Source organism: Colletotrichum jinshuiense, chromosome 4 (assembly GCF_051148585.1).
Source record: "Colletotrichum jinshuiense chromosome 4, complete sequence".
Taxonomy (NCBI): domain Eukaryota; kingdom Fungi; phylum Ascomycota; class Sordariomycetes; order Glomerellales; family Glomerellaceae; genus Colletotrichum; species Colletotrichum jinshuiense.
Window position 1 is genome coordinate 4536783 of NC_139311.1, and position 16616 is coordinate 4553398.

Consider the following 16616-nt stretch of genomic DNA (forward strand, 5'->3'; position numbering starts at 1 on the left):
TTTGTCAATCAGACTCGCCGGTCAATGTTCTCCAACCTATGCTTGTCGCTCTTGCTGTCGCACATCGTCGGCCTCTTTATCATTTCCTCGTTGAAAGCCACAAATCTTGTACGCGGAGGAATGACCACTAGCATGCATATAAGCCATGCCGTTCCCCCACCTGCTCCGGAACATGGAGATACAGTATTGATTCACACAAACACTCGCCCACCCTCAAGAGACCATATAGACAGACCATCATCCCGTCCAAGTGTAGAGCCGACTGCGACGTTTCGAGTCAAACCCCAAAAAATCACAAGAGCTTCAGGATAACAGGTCGCAATGACGTCGCCCGTGATGGACACTTTCCACTTTGACCAGTTCCCAGAAACGTGCTTCGATACCTACGCCGACCCAAGCCTGTTCTTCGACTTTGACGCCTGCGCGGAGGGCCTGGTGCCCGGGGCAGTGTCGCCGGCGGCCCCGTCGGGAGCAGACGCCAACGCGGGACCCGACATTGAATCACTATTCGGAGACGGAGAGATGTTAACGGTTCAAGTAACACCCACGGCCGACGACATCGCACTCCCTTCATCCCGAGAACCCATGCCAGGGGCGACAGAGCAGCAGCAGCAGAGCCCTCCCGTCCTCGCGGACGACTTCTCGCTCTGGCTACCCCTCGACCCCGCGACTATTCAGCCCGCGCAGCTCGGGGGTGATTACCCTCTCCCGGACGACGACTTCGACGTCCTCTTCGGTGACGTCTCGAGCACAATCGCCGATACCCTGCATCTCCCAACCCCTCCGGCAGAAGCCCTAGACCCCCTTACATTGCCTGCCACCTCGTGGCCCGCGGGCGACGCCGCCGCCGCCTTTGACTGGAACTCCGTGATTGGCTCGACCGGCCTCGATTACCTTGAGCCCCAGCCGTGCAGTGACCTGTTTCCCCTTGACGGCGCCTACGATGCCTTTGGCGCCTTTGGTGCCTTTGACGATAGCTCTGCTGAGATTAGCGAGGGGCTGCGGGACCCGACTTCTTTGACGCCCTTCTTTTACCCTTCTCCCTCGACAGCCACCGAGGTCTTTGCCGCCCCAGCAGCCCAGCCCCGGCCGGAAGAGCCCTTGGATTCCTGGTTCCCCGATTTGGCATCCATCTCCGCCGACCAGATCCCATTCACGTTTGACGACGGCTCGGCGGACGATGTTCTTTGTTCCCTCCCGCCAGTCGTGTCCCTGAACGCCCCCCAGCCCGTAAACACCATCCCCCGCAGCGTCCCTACCGTCGCCGCAAGTAACACGGCCGCCCAGCTCGTGCATCCCAAGCCCATATCGCCCAAGCCCGCCAGCTTCATCCACCAGCGCGACGAGGACGTCGACCCGGCCCCCCGGAGCATCCTCGACGGCCAGGGCCTCCTCGACGTCGCCCCCGCTACCTCATTCTACCTGACCCCGGCCCCGACCCCGGCGCGAGACCTCACCACGCCGGTCGTGGACGGAAAGGTGATCAAGCGCATCCCGAGGCCGGCCAAGGCCAAGGACGTCAACGCGTCGGACTGGTACGACGCGCTGCCCAGGGCGCCGACGCCCTGGGGCGGCAGCGACCCGAAGAACCCCCTCTTCCAGTACAACAGGGAGGGCGAGCTGCTGCCGAACCTGCGGTTCAGCCGGGGGCAGATCTTATACTACATGAAGCAGCGCAAGGACCGGGGCCTCCCGCTGACGCTCTGGATCCAGAACGTCCCCCACGGGTGCAAGGAGCGCGTCGGCGACAGCAGGCTGCGCGCGTGCCGCTGGTCGGGGTGCCCGGCCGTCAAGGGCACCATCCTCAAGGGGTTCTGGCGGGTCTGCTTCGACGAGCGGCCCGCCACGTCCGGCAAGCAGCACGACCCGTACCACAACGCGGGCTACATGCACCTCTGGTGCCTGGACCGCTGCTTCGACCTCGTCGAGATCGCCCAGGCGTTCGACCTGAAGCCCGACACGCGGTACTTTGAAAAGGAGGAGCGCAACGCCATGGCCATGACGCGGGACCACGACGAGCTCGTCCTCGAGTTCGAAAACTGGCGCACGTCCCAGCAGAAGGCCTATGACGAGTGGCAGGCGTCGTCAAAGGTCAACAAGATGCTGGGCCTCCCCGGCGAGAACCGCTGGGTCGACAAGGAGGCCAAGCTGTGGTACGTACTGACGACCAGGCACCTGGTCCTGGAGACGCCGGTGCGGAGCAACATGCGGAAAAAGAGGAACGGCATCTCCATTGACAAGCACATTGGGGACCTTGAATGGTACGTGAAGAGGGTCAACGAGAAGAAGGCGGCCAAGAAGAGCACGCACGGCCACGCCAAGGCGTCGGCCGCGGGCTGCTGCGAGGAACAACTCGATAGCGACGACGACGAGGACGCCCTGGAGGCCCAGGCGGGCAAGACACGACAACGCCGCATGAAGAGAAAGCTAGACGCTCTGGAGCATGACGACGACGATGACGACCAGGACTTCCGGCCCCAGACAGCCGGTAGCAACAAGCGGCGGCGATGCTCGCGCCGCTCAATGTGAAGCATGCAATGGGCTTCCATTGTCGCTGTGGAGGGGATTTGGGACGCAGTGTACCTCTTGGCGACTCTGTGTATCATGACGAGGTTACTGGCCCCTCGCTGACCCTCTTGGGGTTTAAGAACCTAGCTCCATCTTTGTTCGAGCCTCTTTGATCAACACATATGTGATATCGAATGTGATACCCCACTGTATATACGGAGGAGGGCACGGGGCAATGGTCCCCGAGGCCTTGGATCTCGGCGGCAGGTAAAAGAGACCACAGTGACAGGGAAGAAGAAACAGAAAGAGGAATAATAATAATAAAAAAAGACACGTATAAACATGATGCCAATAAGAGCCCGGCCAAGGGGTGCGCGCATATGTCATTGATGACAAGCTGCGAGGCCTGACTCACAATCCAAGCTCGCGGCATGGGTGCAAGAAGAGTTTGGACCAGGCGAGCCGTCAGACGCCGGTCCCAAACGGTCGGGCGCAGGGCGGCGGCCCATGGCATGCGCGCGCGCTAACGGGCTCGAATCGATCTCTATCCGTAAGGAGATGGGAAAGCTCGGACTACCGCTGGTGGAGAGGCTGCAGGAGGCGGCCGGGGGTGATGAATAGAGGAGGTTTTTTTTCTTCTTCTTGAGGAGCTAAAGAGGAGCTATGTGTCCGTGGCACTATAGATGCGGGGATGGGGCGGCCTCAACATTCTAGGGACATGCAGGGTCGACTGCCCGACCTAGGGGATAGTTGGAGGCGGTGACATGGTGGAGGTCAGCTCTTGAACTTTGAGATGGGGACCGGGGTAGACGATTGACAACGGCATGGGCTGTTTGCTTTCTAGGCAGGCAGATGGATGTTGAAAGAGACAAATAAGAAATGCAAAGATGAGGTGAAAGCGGGACAGACGAGTTGGAGCTTCGCGAGTGGAATCGCTGGAATGTGCATGCGCGGCGAGGCCGAGGCGAGCAAAGGCGCTAGTGCTGAATAGAGGTGCGACGATGCACGAAGGAACCGCGCAGGCGAGGTGGGATGGGGTAGCGTCTCAATACAGCTACGTCGGTACAAACCCCATTGAACAACATATGGACCCGATGCATCCTTTGCGTGCAGGGCTGGGCTGGGGGCCGGGTTGAGAAGGGCGCACAGCGGCGTCGGCGTCAGCGAGCACGGGGAGAAACAAGACGGCAGAAGTGAACGTGCGATGTAAAGTAAATGTCCTGGTTGGCAGGCAGGTGGTGAAGATGCCTGCCTACGTCCAAATACAAATATGAAGCCGCATTCCTCGGGTGCTGTGTTCGTTTGGCCTGCCATGGTGGCCATGAGATTCAACACGCCGCAACAGTTTTGACTCGGGTACCGGCCAAAGAAGCTTTTTACCGACTTGGTTAACTTTTTTGTTTTCATTCTATTTTCTCCTCGGGCCTGACACCTCGCTGGGAAGCCGGTGCCAGTGGCCCCATTTCGCATTGACACCCGAAGACGCACGAGAGCAAACATCGAACACTGAGAGGAGGGCACGAGGGCAACAACCCGATTCGCTTCGTCCCAACATTTGGATCTGCCCCTCCCCGCGGGCGTAGGGCGATTGGACATCGGACGGCACAGAGCTGGAACACTGGACTGAAGCTTACTTGGCCTGGTTGGGTGAGGTCGACGTGATCTTTGACAGGGAGGTTCATGAATGGCCTGACTTGACCAAAGACGAAACCCATCTCTGCGAAAGAGGCTGAAAAGGGACATCAAACTCGGCGGAAACCTGGACAGGACTTGGGCGTCGGCTTGGACAGAGACAGCCAGTAGGAAAAGAAAAGCAAAAGGCTCAGATTCTCTCCGGGACTGAAGAAACAGCGAGGATTGACGCGACCAATCGAACTTGACGACAGCACAGGGTGGCGTAGAAAGAAGGTTCAGAGACAGTGAGAAGAAGCAGAGCAGCCCGGGAACGTTGAACGGAGGCGTCGACGATCGATCCTTGCCCTCGTTGCCTTACAGTTCGACTTAACCTGCTTAGTTTGGACCCTGAAAAAGAAAAGAAAAGGAAGGAAGGAAAGAACGAAGGCTGTTGCTGGCCAAGAAAACATAGCAACTTGCAAGGGCAAGCGCAGTCACAGTCGCAGACAAGCAAGAACGCAAGAACGCAACAACAACAACACAACACAACACAACACACAACACAATAGGGTAGCGGCAGCGGCTGCGGCAAGAGCAGACGCAGCAGATCAGCGCACGAGCCAGCTGAGCACCTACCCTCCCACGTGCCACCCCCCCATCGCAGGTGCGGCACTGGACTGGACCTTGCACCTTCCCTCCTCCTGCGACCTGCGAGGTGGGCAGCAACCCGGAAGGCACTCCTCGGCTTACTTGCAGGACAGGAAGCAAGAGCTTTTTCTGGTGGGAGCTGCAAGCTGCCAGCTACTGGGTGAGTCGGCTTTAGAGCTGGGACCGGTACCTCCCTCTCGCCCCGTTTCTCGGTGCCATCTGCAGTACCTGTCCCTGCCTTACCTTGTCATCCACCATCTGCACCAGCCAAGCGGCCATCTGCACATTGCTGTCGCAAATATCTGACGCCCGCTCCACGCCTCTCGTTCCCCCCATTGTCACTGCACTGCATCCGACCGACCGGGGTCTGCCATCGCCGCGTGCTGCTGCTTGCTCCAAGTAAAGCTGCGCGCGTTGGACTCCAACACGATTCCCCCATCCAACGTCCTCCACTCCAATTAACCCCGTACCGGCTGGAGACTTGCCTTACCCACATCTCCCGGGTGCACGACGTCGGGCGTTCGGGGAAGCCGTCCATCTCATCTCCAGCTCCAGTGTCAGCTCCATTTTCCTCTCAGGGACTTGCTTTGTGGAGGATCTTGCCCAGCAGGACAGACGACACCACAAAACCCAAAGAGGAGGAGGGGCGCAAACATCAGACCTGAAGCCACAGCCCGTGTTTCCATTTCGCCGACGTCAAAACTGTGTCCTTCTCAGTCGTTCTTTTTCCTCTCCCTGTTTGGGTTTCGTTTCCCCATCCAACCAACCTTACACCCACCGATGCGCCTAGACAGCCAGGCCCCTCGTTGCTGACAACCGCCGACGACACCCTCACCATTCACCCCGCGCTCCCCGACCATCGCATTCGGAATTCAGATCCAACATCTGCCGGCCCCTGCGACCATCAATCACCCCCCAACTTGCGCCCGCAAATACACACCTTGGTCGACGCGCACTCTACATTACCTGTACGCCTATCCCGTCTGTCGCGCCGTTCCGCCTAGTCCGCCGCGCCCATTATTACGCCATTGTCGCATCCCGTGTTCCCGGAGTGGTGGTTTTGTACAGAACGAACGGCATTGGCTGCGCCCCCCCGGAACTGACAGGAAATCTTATTCCGCCAACGCACATCGCATCGCATCGCATCGCATCGCGTCGCGCCCCTTTGTACAGCATTTGAATCCAGCCCGTCATGGAGGACACGAATGGGGAGTCGGAGAAGGCGGGTCGGCCGGCCTTACAGGTCATCATCCTGGTATGTTCATTCTAGTCTCTTGCATGTCCTGCTGCCTGCTGTCGCATTGGCTCCACGTCTTTCGTCTTTCGCCTTTTCTCTTTTCTCTTTCGTCTTTCTTGGGCCGCTCGGTCTGAACAACGCCCGCGACTGTCGAGAACAGTTTCCCTTGTGAAGTGAGCCAGAGCCCTTGTGAGAGTATTCCAACCCGACCCAGCTGGGTGGCGCATCCTCCTGTCGTTTCATGCAGTCGCCTTTTTCGGGCCCGCCAGTTGTACCGAATAGGAAATTTCATTCTGCGGGCGCATCACACCCCTGGAACCTCTGCAAGTGCAGCTTGAGGTTGAAGAAAAGGCTGCAAACTCATGTTATCGTACTCGAGCGCTCGCCGCCCATGAATGCGCAAGCCACACACGCCCAATTTTTCAGTTTTTTTCAATTGTGACTTGTCACTTTTAATCTCGGAGATCCCTTCGCAATGGGCTCCATCTCAACCGGATTCCTGCTAACCCACCTTCAGGGCTCCGGCGGCGGTCCTCAAGAATACAACACAACCGCTCTCCTCGTCCGTTCAGTCGCCTCGGGGTGGACAAAGGGCTCCATCATCGCCGTGGATGCCGGTGTTCACCTGTCCGCCATAACCCGTATTCTCGAGACCACTCTACCCCCAGGCCTCGGTACTGAGCTCACTCTGCCCCTCACACTCACATCTGGCCCATTTGCCGGCCTCGAGCTCGCATCGGACACAACGTCCATCTATCCATCCTCCATTGCCGCTTATATCACCCGTTCTCTCATTGATACCTACTTAATCACTCATCCTCATCTGGACCATATTTCTGGCTTCGTCGTCAACACAGCAGGCCTTACTCGCCCCAAACGCCTTGCTGCTCTGCCTTCCACCATTAGCGCCTTCAAAACTCACATCTTCAACAACGTCATCTGGCCTAACCTGTCTGACGAGAACAACGGCGCGGGTCTCGTGACATATACCCGGCTCGTTGAGGGTGGGTCACCTGCCATTGGTGATGGCGAGTCCAAAGGCTATCTAGAGGTTGCCGACCGCCTCGCCGTTAAGGCGTGGTCCGTCTCCCATGGCCATTGCGTCGAGCGGCACCCTCATCGCGGTTCCGCCTCGTCCTCTGCGACGCCCCTTCGCTATCCATCTGTGGATGCCGCCTCCATCGCATCACCGCGTATTTTGCCGCATGGAATGGGTCCTAACACCGGGCCCCCTATTCCCCGCGCGCCATCTATTGCCCCTGAGCCACAAGCGAGCGTGTGCGTCTACGACTCGTCAGCGTACTTTATCATTGACCTGGCTACGAACCTCGAAATCTTGATCTTTGGTGACGTCGAGCCTGATTCTTTGTCGCTCTCCCCACGCAATCTACCCATATGGCAAGAGGCTGCGCCAAAAATTGCATCAGGCCAGCTCGCCGGCATCTTCATCGAATGCTCGTATGACGATTCGCACTCTGTCGATCGCCTTTTTGGCCACTTGAAGCCCTCCTTCGTAATCGAAGAGTTGCGTGCTCTGGCCCAGGAGGTCGAAGTTGCGCACCAGGTGGCGCACATCTCTCGGAAGCGAAAACGTGCAGCGGAGCCCGAAGCGACGCCACGACGAAGAACCGGAGGCGCTTTCTCACGCCTGGCGGCCGGCGACGAGTCCCCAGTCAGCCCCAAGTCGGTGGCCAAGCGGGCCGTCTCTGTCGACATTGCACACGTACCGCCACTTCCGCCGGCCGCGACGTCGGTGGAAAGCCCGCATCTAACCACTCCGACGCAGGAACTCTCCTTGCGGGACGCAGACGGGTGGAGCGAGGCTGAAGACGGGCACTCTCGGGCCTTGCCATTGAAGGGCGTCAAAGTTGTCATCATCCATGTCAAGGACCGGCTAGATGGACGTGATCAAGGGCGGGTGATTCTAGAAGAGTTGGAGGCGTACGAGGAGGAAGCACAGCTGGGTTGCGAATTCGTCATCTCGCAGCCAGGGCAAAGTATTTACTTATAACAGAGGTGGTCTGGACGGTGTTTGGGTGCGAGACTATTTATACCCGTGGAGCAACGCGGATATGACTTTGCATGGACTTCTTTCTTTCTTTCACGAACTGGCAGGACAGGCTACATGATGGGGAATCCCGGAGTTTGGAGGAATATAGGACCAAGGGAAGACATGAGTGGGTATATACAGTGTGTATTTTTGCCGCGTATCCTTCTCGCATTCTATATATATCCGTCGGGGGGCCGTGTCAATGACGGGCCGCCGCGTCTGCTCTATTGCGGGACCGCCAACTATGTCCTCTGCTGTGTAAAGCGCTTCTTCTTCTATCGACGGTTGGGCCTTTTTTTCTATGCGGCCCAACAGCGTGTATATCTCGCCAAGTACGCAATCAAATAATGTCACTAAAATCGTCTACTGCTGGCTCTTCTTGATCTGCTCCCAGCCCTCCTCGCCACCGATGTTCTTCTCCCAGTCCGACCTCGGGAGCTCCAACACCTCGGTGGTGCGGCCGTAGGTGATGCCGCCTAACCTGCTGACAGGGCGAAGAACCTGTGAATCCGAGTCAAGTCAGAAAAGCCATTCGCAAGGCACGAGGCCGGAGGGGAAGGGGGGTTTGGAGAGCTTACCGCGGGGTCGACAATGTTCTTCTGCTCGTTAATAGCATCCTCCCTCACCCAGAAGTTCCGGCCCTCGATGAAGGCGACGACGCCGCTCTTCTTGCCGGGGGTGGCGCGCGAGTCGATCTCCCTGTAGAAGTCCAGGGTGCCCTCGATGCTGAAGACGGCCTCGGCGACGCGGGCGGCCTTGACGTGCTTGCAGTCGTAGACGGGGGTCAGGCCGCTGAACTCCCACTCGCTCTTGCCGTAGGGGGCGTTGACGCTGGTGGAGTTGGCGGCCTCGAGGAAGCCCTCGCTGATGATGTTGATGACGCACTCACGGCTGTCGAGCAAGTTCTTGAGCGAGTCCTTGGGGTTCTCGACGCTGGCGGAGAAGCCGACGACGAAGAGGGGGGGGTCGTGGCTGACCATGTTGAAGTAGCTGAAGGGGGCGAGGTTGGTGACGGCGCCGTCGGCGGAGCGGGTGGAGAGGAAGGCGATGGGGCGCGGGGTGACGCCGCTGATGAGGAGCTTGTAGTTGAAGCCGGCGGGGCGGCCCTCCTCGTGGGGGTCGATGGAGACGTGGGCGGCCGGGGACTTGCCGAGGGCGTTGGCGCCGCTGCCGTACTTCCACTCCGGGTCGACCGTCTTGGTGTAGCGGAGCTTGAGCGACGTGTCGAAGGGCGGGCGGGTGGACTCGACGGACTTGAAGTCGGGGTGGGGGTTGTGCTGGGCCGGGGCGGCGCCCGCGGCCTTTGCGTTATCGGCGGCCATTTCGGTGGTTCGCTGGAGCGAGGATGGGGTGGCGGTGGTGGTGGTGGTGGTGGTGATTGTTCGGGAGGCGAGGGCGCGGACCGAGGACGGATTGGAGGGGGTGCGGAGGGGTATCGTCGAAGCAAGACGGGAGAGAAAGGTAGGAACACGGCTAGACATCATCGTGGGAGGTGCGCGGCGGAGGAGGGGGGGTGACACTTTTTATATCGATCGCGGTTCGGGAACGGTCGGGGGGGGAAGGTTCGCGACTCGAATTGCGATGCGGGATGCGGGACCCCACTTTCTCTGATGGCCGGGTTTACAGGGGAGCTAGAGCTAGCTCCGCGTCCACGCCTTTTCTCTCCTTATTCCCCCCCCGCTCCTTTCCGCCTATTCCCTGGGTCCTCGCCTTGGTTTTTCTGTGGTTGCTTACGGATGCTTGATCATTAGCTTACCTTTGACCCTACCTGGCTGGTCCTTCGGGAGGTGGAGTAGATGCCGAAGGGGGGACGTGGAGATGTTGGAGGGGCATGGAGGGGTAGCAGTGGTTAGAGCGCGCGCAGGGCTCGAGGAGGGGCCCTGGGCCATGATGCAATTGACTTGGCGGGCCACCTTTGGGGGGTAGCAGACGGGCATTTTGGCAGTCTTGTCCTCTAAAAACACGTCTGCTCCGACTTGCGCACCGGATGAGGCATCGGCACGGGCTCAGGGTCCATAGATTGCGCTGCCATTGGCATTGATGAATTGGCTATTGGCAAGCCGTTCCGTGGGCCGGGATGGCCTTCGCCCCCGTGTGAGGCTCGGGGCATGGAATTCGGAACTCGGAACAGGAAAGGAAAGTCCCTGAGATGGGGGGGGGGAGGGACGGAGTCGGTGGAGGATGTGGGGGAGAGAGAGAAGAGTCTTGGGTGGTGGTCCTAGCGCTATGTGGAGGCTCCGGATTCTCAGATTCCAGCAGCAAAGACAAGATAAGTACGGGTATTCGCATGTATTTTAGGTGGCCTCGGAGACGGTGGGGGGTGTCGCAACCTGGTGACAAGATACGGTTAGCTCGGGCTTGTTTAGCACGCACGCACTGCTGGAATATGATATGGAAAAAATATGGGAGACACGTGACACAGTGACATATCGCGACGATCGAGGACGAGGAGACGTCGGTGAGCTTCCTCTTCTCCCAGCATGCTGATGGAACGACCGATTGGGTTGAGATCGGATCGGGGACTCAGAAACGCCTGATTCTGAGTTTCCCACGCAGAACATGGCCAGTGGCCAACGTCGCGAGTTGTCTCTCCAGCCATCACCCCATATTGTTGGGGCTGGCTGCAGCTCTTTATTGAGATGAATGTCTCAACAGCTCAGCGCGGGGGGGAAGGGGACTGACTGACTGGAATAGCAAGCGAGAGTCAGGGTCGCCTCCTACACATACATACATGTCCGGACCAATTGGGATTTGCCAATCACAAACAAAAACAGCGACGGTAAATTCCCCCGTTGGCGACGGAGTCTTGCCAGTCTCGGTCGACAGACATGGAGAATCTCCGTGGGGGGACGGCATTTTACCATGCCCGATGCCCATTTCAGCTCGCCAACTTTCTTCCCCCCCCGCCATTCCCATCGACACGGCGCGTGGCATGCCGGGGCTGCTTCGCAGCGGGCATTGGCTCTGTTTCTCCTGCAGCGACTCTCCGCGCCGTCTGTGGAATGTCTCCGGCTCGCCACTTTCCAGCAACGAGCGGCCACGGATTGTCGAGGGAGAGTGAGCATGTGCGACCTCAACAATCCGGGCGCCGGTGTATATAAGTATGTATGTATGCGTGTGATGTCCGTGAGGAAAGCACCCCAAATTGCAAGAACCAAGCATCAAGCCCCAAAGCCGCTGCCATCAGCCATCATGAGTGCGATCCGCTCCTCGTCCTCGGCCCTGCTCCTCATCGGCGGCGTCGCAACGCTCCCGGGCGCTGCCACAGTCCGCAGCCAGTTCCCGCAACGCGCCTCGGCGTCCCAAGTGACCGAAGGGGAGCTGGGCTACATGCTGCAACCCCTGGGCCCGGCCAGCGGCCGCGCCTCGGCGCCGTCGCAGTCGACCTCCAAGCGCACTCCTGCTTCGTCAACAGCGCCCCTGGGGTGGCGCGCCCAAGCCTTATGACTTCCCAGGACGTCGGCCCAGGTTGTCACCATGTCCACCATCCATACCCGCCCTCAAATACAGGATCGGCTCACGACAGCCTTCCGGCCCAAATCTGCCAAGGAAATGGTGGCCGTCGTCTTGGGCCGGAACTATCAGTATTCGTCGCTGCGGTCCCAGGATTGAGACCCCGTGGGGGGGGGGGGGGGGAGGGAGTGGGAGCGCCGCTCGGGAGTCGCAACTGGGCGACAGGAAGACAAAGATTGCGATTATGGAACTACATGTCATTGATTGGCCGGCGTTCACGGTACCAATATCATTTTGATGAGGACGGGCTGTGTCTCTCGTCACTGGCTGTGCGGCGAACGGAGAAAGATGAATTGGCACCCGCACCGTGGTGTCTGGAACAAAGCTGGATTTACGGGAGACTGGAAAAATTGGGTTATCAAAACGGGCAAAATGGAATAAAATCAATAAAGTTAACTAAAAATCACCTTCCTCCGTCCAATCTTCACTCTTTCAGGCTCGACGCCGGTTCTGTTGAGACCCGAGTGCTGCAGTTTGATACTGTGTTTTGTAAGATGGAGCATGGCAAAGTCGACGACGCCGGTGACTAAGCATGGTCACGTGCGATAAGATAAGACCTTATCGATTGTCACAGGGGCCGGAAAGTTTTTGATGTACAACAGTCATTCGCCGCGACTGGCCGACTGCAGCAGCCAGTCTAGTCCATACTCCAGCTACCTGTCATAGAATGTGTTGATATCCACCGTCATTTTTCTCATGAGCCTTCGCGCTCCCCACCTTCTTTTTTCTTCATGTACCGCCCTTATACCCCGAAGCATGTGGCGCACTCATTGAGTCATCTCCCCAACGCCTTGCTTCACTCCAGAGGAACCCGAACCTCGCCAGCAACTGCTTCCCGGCTTTATTACCACGACAAGTCCTCGCCTGCGCCCTCGTTTACATCGAAGTCGACGCCGAGGTCGAATTTCAAGCCCACATCCACCCGCGAGCGCATAACCCCGCGACAACGTCGTTCGAACTCCCGCGAGGTCCTGCAGCCCACAGCAGCAGACACGAATCGAAACCCACCTCGCCAACACGATCGTCCCTGGCAAAAGTTCGGTGTCACCACTCGTCCCAAAATTCCTAAGAGCCAGTTTGCACCCGAATTGCTAGCCTCGATTGTGGGGGAACGAGCACCAAGAACTGGGAGTTCTCGAGCACCCCGTACCGTTCTTCAAGGCGACCCGACGTCTTTCCCTGGCGAGAGGGTGTTTTCCCTGCCATCTAACTGGACCAAGATCTCCAAAGACAACTGGGTTTATTGCCATATCCTACTCAGGGGGCCACCACCGCTACAGGAGCCGCCAATCGTTCCCAGGCTAGTTGGCATGATGACGAACTACGTTCAGATTGCAACGACCCCCACGGCGGATACGGGCGCGAGCTTGACGCTGCACTTCGACCATCGGCGCTATCTGTTCGGCAATTTGGCAGAAGGCACCCAGCGAGCCTTGACCCAGCGCAAGTATGCCCTGGGCAAGCTGGAAACCATGTTCATTTCAGGAGTTACCAATTGGGAAAACACTGGTGGCATGATTGGCATGATGCTTACGGTCGCGGACGTTCTGGATGGCAGTCGGAAGGAGATAGACATTCAGAACGAGAAGAGAGTGCAGTTTGGCAAATCCAAGCTGCCATACAGAGGTCCCGAGCGCATTCAAATCCACGGCGCCCAAAACCTGACCTACTCCATCGCAACAGCAAGAGGTTTCGTCTTCAGGAAGGGCCTCCCTATCCGGGCAGTCGAGTTGTTCGAGGACCCGAGACTGACCAACCCCGATGCCTTGGTCCCTGACTGGGAGGACGACTCGATCCATGTTTGGAAGATCCCCATTTCCGCCGACGAGCTCCCGTTGAACCTCGACAATTCACGTAAGAGAAGTCACGAGGTCATGACAGCAGAGGACGAGGCTTTACAATCGTCTAGCACCACCCCGTCGCTATCCCCCGAAGAGCAGGGAAAAGTGGATCAGGAGGCAGTAAAAGCGATTGTGGAGGACATGTTCAACTCGGACTGGCAGATGGACAAGCTATACGAAACCAAGCTTTCCCAGGTCAAGCTCCCTGCTACCATCTTCGTCAGAGAGGGCGGCCATATCCAGAAATACAAGGGCCCTATGCCCGGCGACAAGGGCGAGGTCCCCGACATCGATGTCCTGGTGCGATACCCTTGGCCAGCAACGACAATCACACACCTCCCCAAGGCGAAGCCCTCAAACTCCTCGGTTTGCTATATCGTCAAAAACAAGGGTCGTAGGGGCAAGTTCAACCCCAAGATTGCCAAGCAGCTTGGTGTCGTCGTGACCGACTTCAAGTACCTCGCCGATGGCAAGACAGTCAAGAGCCAAGATGGCACCGATGTGACGCCCGACATGGTGCTCGAATCACGGATAGAGCCGAGCGGTTTTGCTGTCATTGACATCGCGAGCCCGGCCTATTTCGATTCTTTCTTCTCCAGGCCAGAGTGGAAGAACTTGAAGTTGATGGACAATGTGCACATCTTTTTTTGGATTCTGGGTCCTTCTCTTGTGGATGACCCCCGCATTCAGAACTTCATGAGGGAGCGGCCCGACGTCAAGCACATTGTCATGTCCGCAGACGTTTCCCCGAACATGCTGGCGATGGAGTCTTATGCCCTGATGAACGCCAAGTTACGGCAAATAGACCCTGACCGCTTTCCCCTCTTAAACTTCAATAACAGGGTCCGAGATCTCTCACACATAGGCCCCAACGTCGAGGCTGCTCGTGTCGGCATGAAAGCTACGTTGATGCCGGAATTCAAGATGAAGGACGACGAGATCGTGCCGTTTCCGACATTTAACGAGGCCGAAAGGATGGACAAAGGAGTCCATCAACTGACTCGGGATGCGCTTGCCAAGATCCAGGACCCGGCGTACCTAGCAGACATTGAAAAGGCGGAGCAGGACATCCCGAACCGCGACACCGAAATCATTCCTCTCGGCACAGGATCCGCTGTGCCTTCCAAGTACCGCAACGTCTCTTCAACGGTCATCCGTGTTCCTCAATACGGCAACTACGTCCTCGACTGCGGCGAAAACACCCTTGGGCAGCTTCGCCGTGCATTCCCCGCCGAAGAAGTTACCAAGATCCTCCAAGAGACACGATGCCTCTTCATCAGTCATATGCATGCGGATCACCATCTCGGAACCGCACGCTTCATTCGTGCCTGGAATGACGCCACCAGCAAACTCGATTTCCAGCCCAAGCTTGGTATAGTGGGGCCTCCCAGCCTGCAGTCCTTCTTGACTGAGTACGGCCGCATCGAACCCCAGACCCGTGAACGCCTGCACTTCATCAGGCAGGGACACGTCTGGCCCTGCGACGGTGTTCTTCCCGCCGACGATCCCACCAGACTCGCCTCCGTCCAGATGGTGCCCGTTAATCACTGCCAACATGCATATGCCGGCGTATTCACCTGGCCCTCGGGCCTGAAGGTTGTCTATTCAGGCGACTGCAGGCCCAGTGATAAGCTTGTCGAAGCCGGCAAGGGCGCCACACTACTCATCCACGAGAGCACGTTCGACGACGACAAGATGAGCGACGCCCTTGCCAAGAAGCACTCGACCATAGGCGAAGCCCTCGACGTCGCCCACCGCATGGGCGCTCGTCGCGTGCTGCTTACGCACTTTTCGCAGCGCTATGCCAAGCTGCCCCTTGTTGAAAAGCGGACAACGGTCACTGGCGCTGACCAGGCAGTGCTCATGGCCTTTGACCAGATGCGGGTCAAGCTGGGCGAGTTCCGCAAGGCCCAGGCGTTTTTGCCCGCCATCAAACGCGTTATAGAGGTAGAAGGCAAGGCAGGGGATGAATAACATAGACACCACTCCAACAAAAGTATCACATGATTTTCTGCAACCCTTTGGGAAACCACGTCAATAACTTATATGACAAATGTGTTGGTGTGATTCAGCGCATGCCAGTGTCGATACGCCTAGATGGTAACCGTCAAACCCACCCTTCTTTGTGCCCTACCCGCTTCTCAAAGTGCAATGTTCGCAAGCCAAGGCCTCTTATGCTATTGTTGCCCTCAACCGTCTCCAGCCGTTGGCAAGGATTTTCCCAGTCAGCCTAGCTCTGGATAACCCTGAACCCCACGAACTCAGGTTCACCAACTCCTGGAACAAGGCGTCGCCGTGATCATCCACAGGAGCTTGGCATAACATTCTCCTTCTGCTTTCATGATACGCGTCAAGCGTGATAGTCATGAAGACTTACTAGGTGATAAATGTAAAGATGTGGGCAATGAGACACTGTTCGGCAGGGAGTGAGCCACACGGCGGCGCACCAAAACCTGCTCGTGTCGTGATGTCTCAACGTCGCCCTATCTGAGATCTACGGATACGTGTGAGTTGAAGGGGACTCATCGTGTAGTGTTTTGGGAAATAGTGCGAGGGGAGTAATGCCTGCAACAGCCACCGGCAGGCAACACAACACCCCACTCAACCTATCCGTTTCTCCGCATCTATATCATCAAGTGATGATTCGTGGTTCTTCTACGCTAGCAACGTCTGCCAACTTTTTGTGCGCAGCCCGAGGTATCGCGTCGAGACATAAACGACAACCACAATCCACACCGAGGCTTGGCAGCTGCAGGGCGAGGAGCCACCCGAGGAGGATCACACCCTGTTATGTCTCCAATAACATACTAAGCAACCACAGGGCCACACACCCGGCTTGGCGATCTCTTACATCGGTCAAAATGGACATGAATGCATCTCCATATGGTGACATCTTTCGCCCGCCAGTAATGGTTGCGAGCGCTAAGCCTACTGCGTTGCTTGGGCAGCCATGTAGGCCGATCCCTTTCTGGCAATAGGTTAGGATCGTGAGGGGGAAATGGGTCATACGGGCCAACTGGTAAGACAAGATTGCCCTCCCGCCTCATGCCACAGCATGCACTCCTCGGCCCATCCCGCGGTAACCATTGGACCCTCCAGGCAGCGAGACAGTCCTCGGAACACCGTTTCCCTGTTTTTTCTGGATACCTCGAGGTGGCACTTTGCGAAATGCGGCCCTTTCCAAAACGGCGTTTCCTGCCAATCT

The 16616-nt window shown here is 57.7% G+C and overlaps 5 protein-coding genes across 5 annotated transcripts; 4 read left to right on the top strand and 1 right to left on the bottom strand.

The window, feature by feature from the left end:
- Nucleotides 1-321: 321 nt before the first annotated feature.
- Nucleotides 322-2529, top strand: EsH8_IV_001127 (uncharacterized protein; the record flags this gene model as incomplete). The annotated part of the gene is made up of 1 exon (XM_083266017.1): nt 322-2529. One exon carries the CDS (start codon nt 322-324, stop codon nt 2527-2529), a length of 2208 nt encoding a protein of 735 aa, XP_083124912.1.
- A 3433-nt stretch (nt 2530-5962) lies between these two features.
- Nucleotides 5963-8018, top strand: EsH8_IV_001128 (3',5'-cyclic-nucleotide phosphodiesterase PDE1; the record flags this gene model as incomplete). Its single annotated transcript, XM_083266018.1, has 2 exons — nt 5963-6025; nt 6525-8018. 2 exons carry the CDS (start codon nt 5963-5965, stop codon nt 8016-8018), a joined length of 1557 nt encoding a protein of 518 aa, XP_083124913.1.
- A 402-nt stretch (nt 8019-8420) lies between these two features.
- EsH8_IV_001129 (flavin reductase family protein) lies at nt 8421-9541 on the bottom strand (the record flags this gene model as incomplete). The annotated part of the gene is made up of 2 exons (XM_083266019.1): nt 8421-8558; nt 8636-9541. The coding sequence occupies 2 exons, from the start codon at nt 9539-9541 to the stop codon at nt 8421-8423; spliced, it is 1044 nt and encodes a 347-aa protein (XP_083124914.1).
- Nucleotides 9542-11249: 1708 nt separating this feature from the next.
- Nucleotides 11250-11504, top strand: EsH8_IV_001130 (uncharacterized protein; the record flags this gene model as incomplete). The annotated part of the gene is made up of 1 exon (XM_083266020.1): nt 11250-11504. One exon carries the CDS (start codon nt 11250-11252, stop codon nt 11502-11504), a length of 255 nt encoding a protein of 84 aa, XP_083124915.1.
- Nucleotides 11505-12301: 797 nt separating this feature from the next.
- On the top strand, nt 12302-15385 carry EsH8_IV_001131 (tRNase Z; the record flags this gene model as incomplete). The annotated part of the gene is made up of 1 exon (XM_083266021.1): nt 12302-15385. One exon carries the CDS (start codon nt 12302-12304, stop codon nt 15383-15385), a length of 3084 nt encoding a protein of 1027 aa, XP_083124916.1.
- Between the last annotated feature and the right edge of the window lie 1231 nt (nt 15386-16616).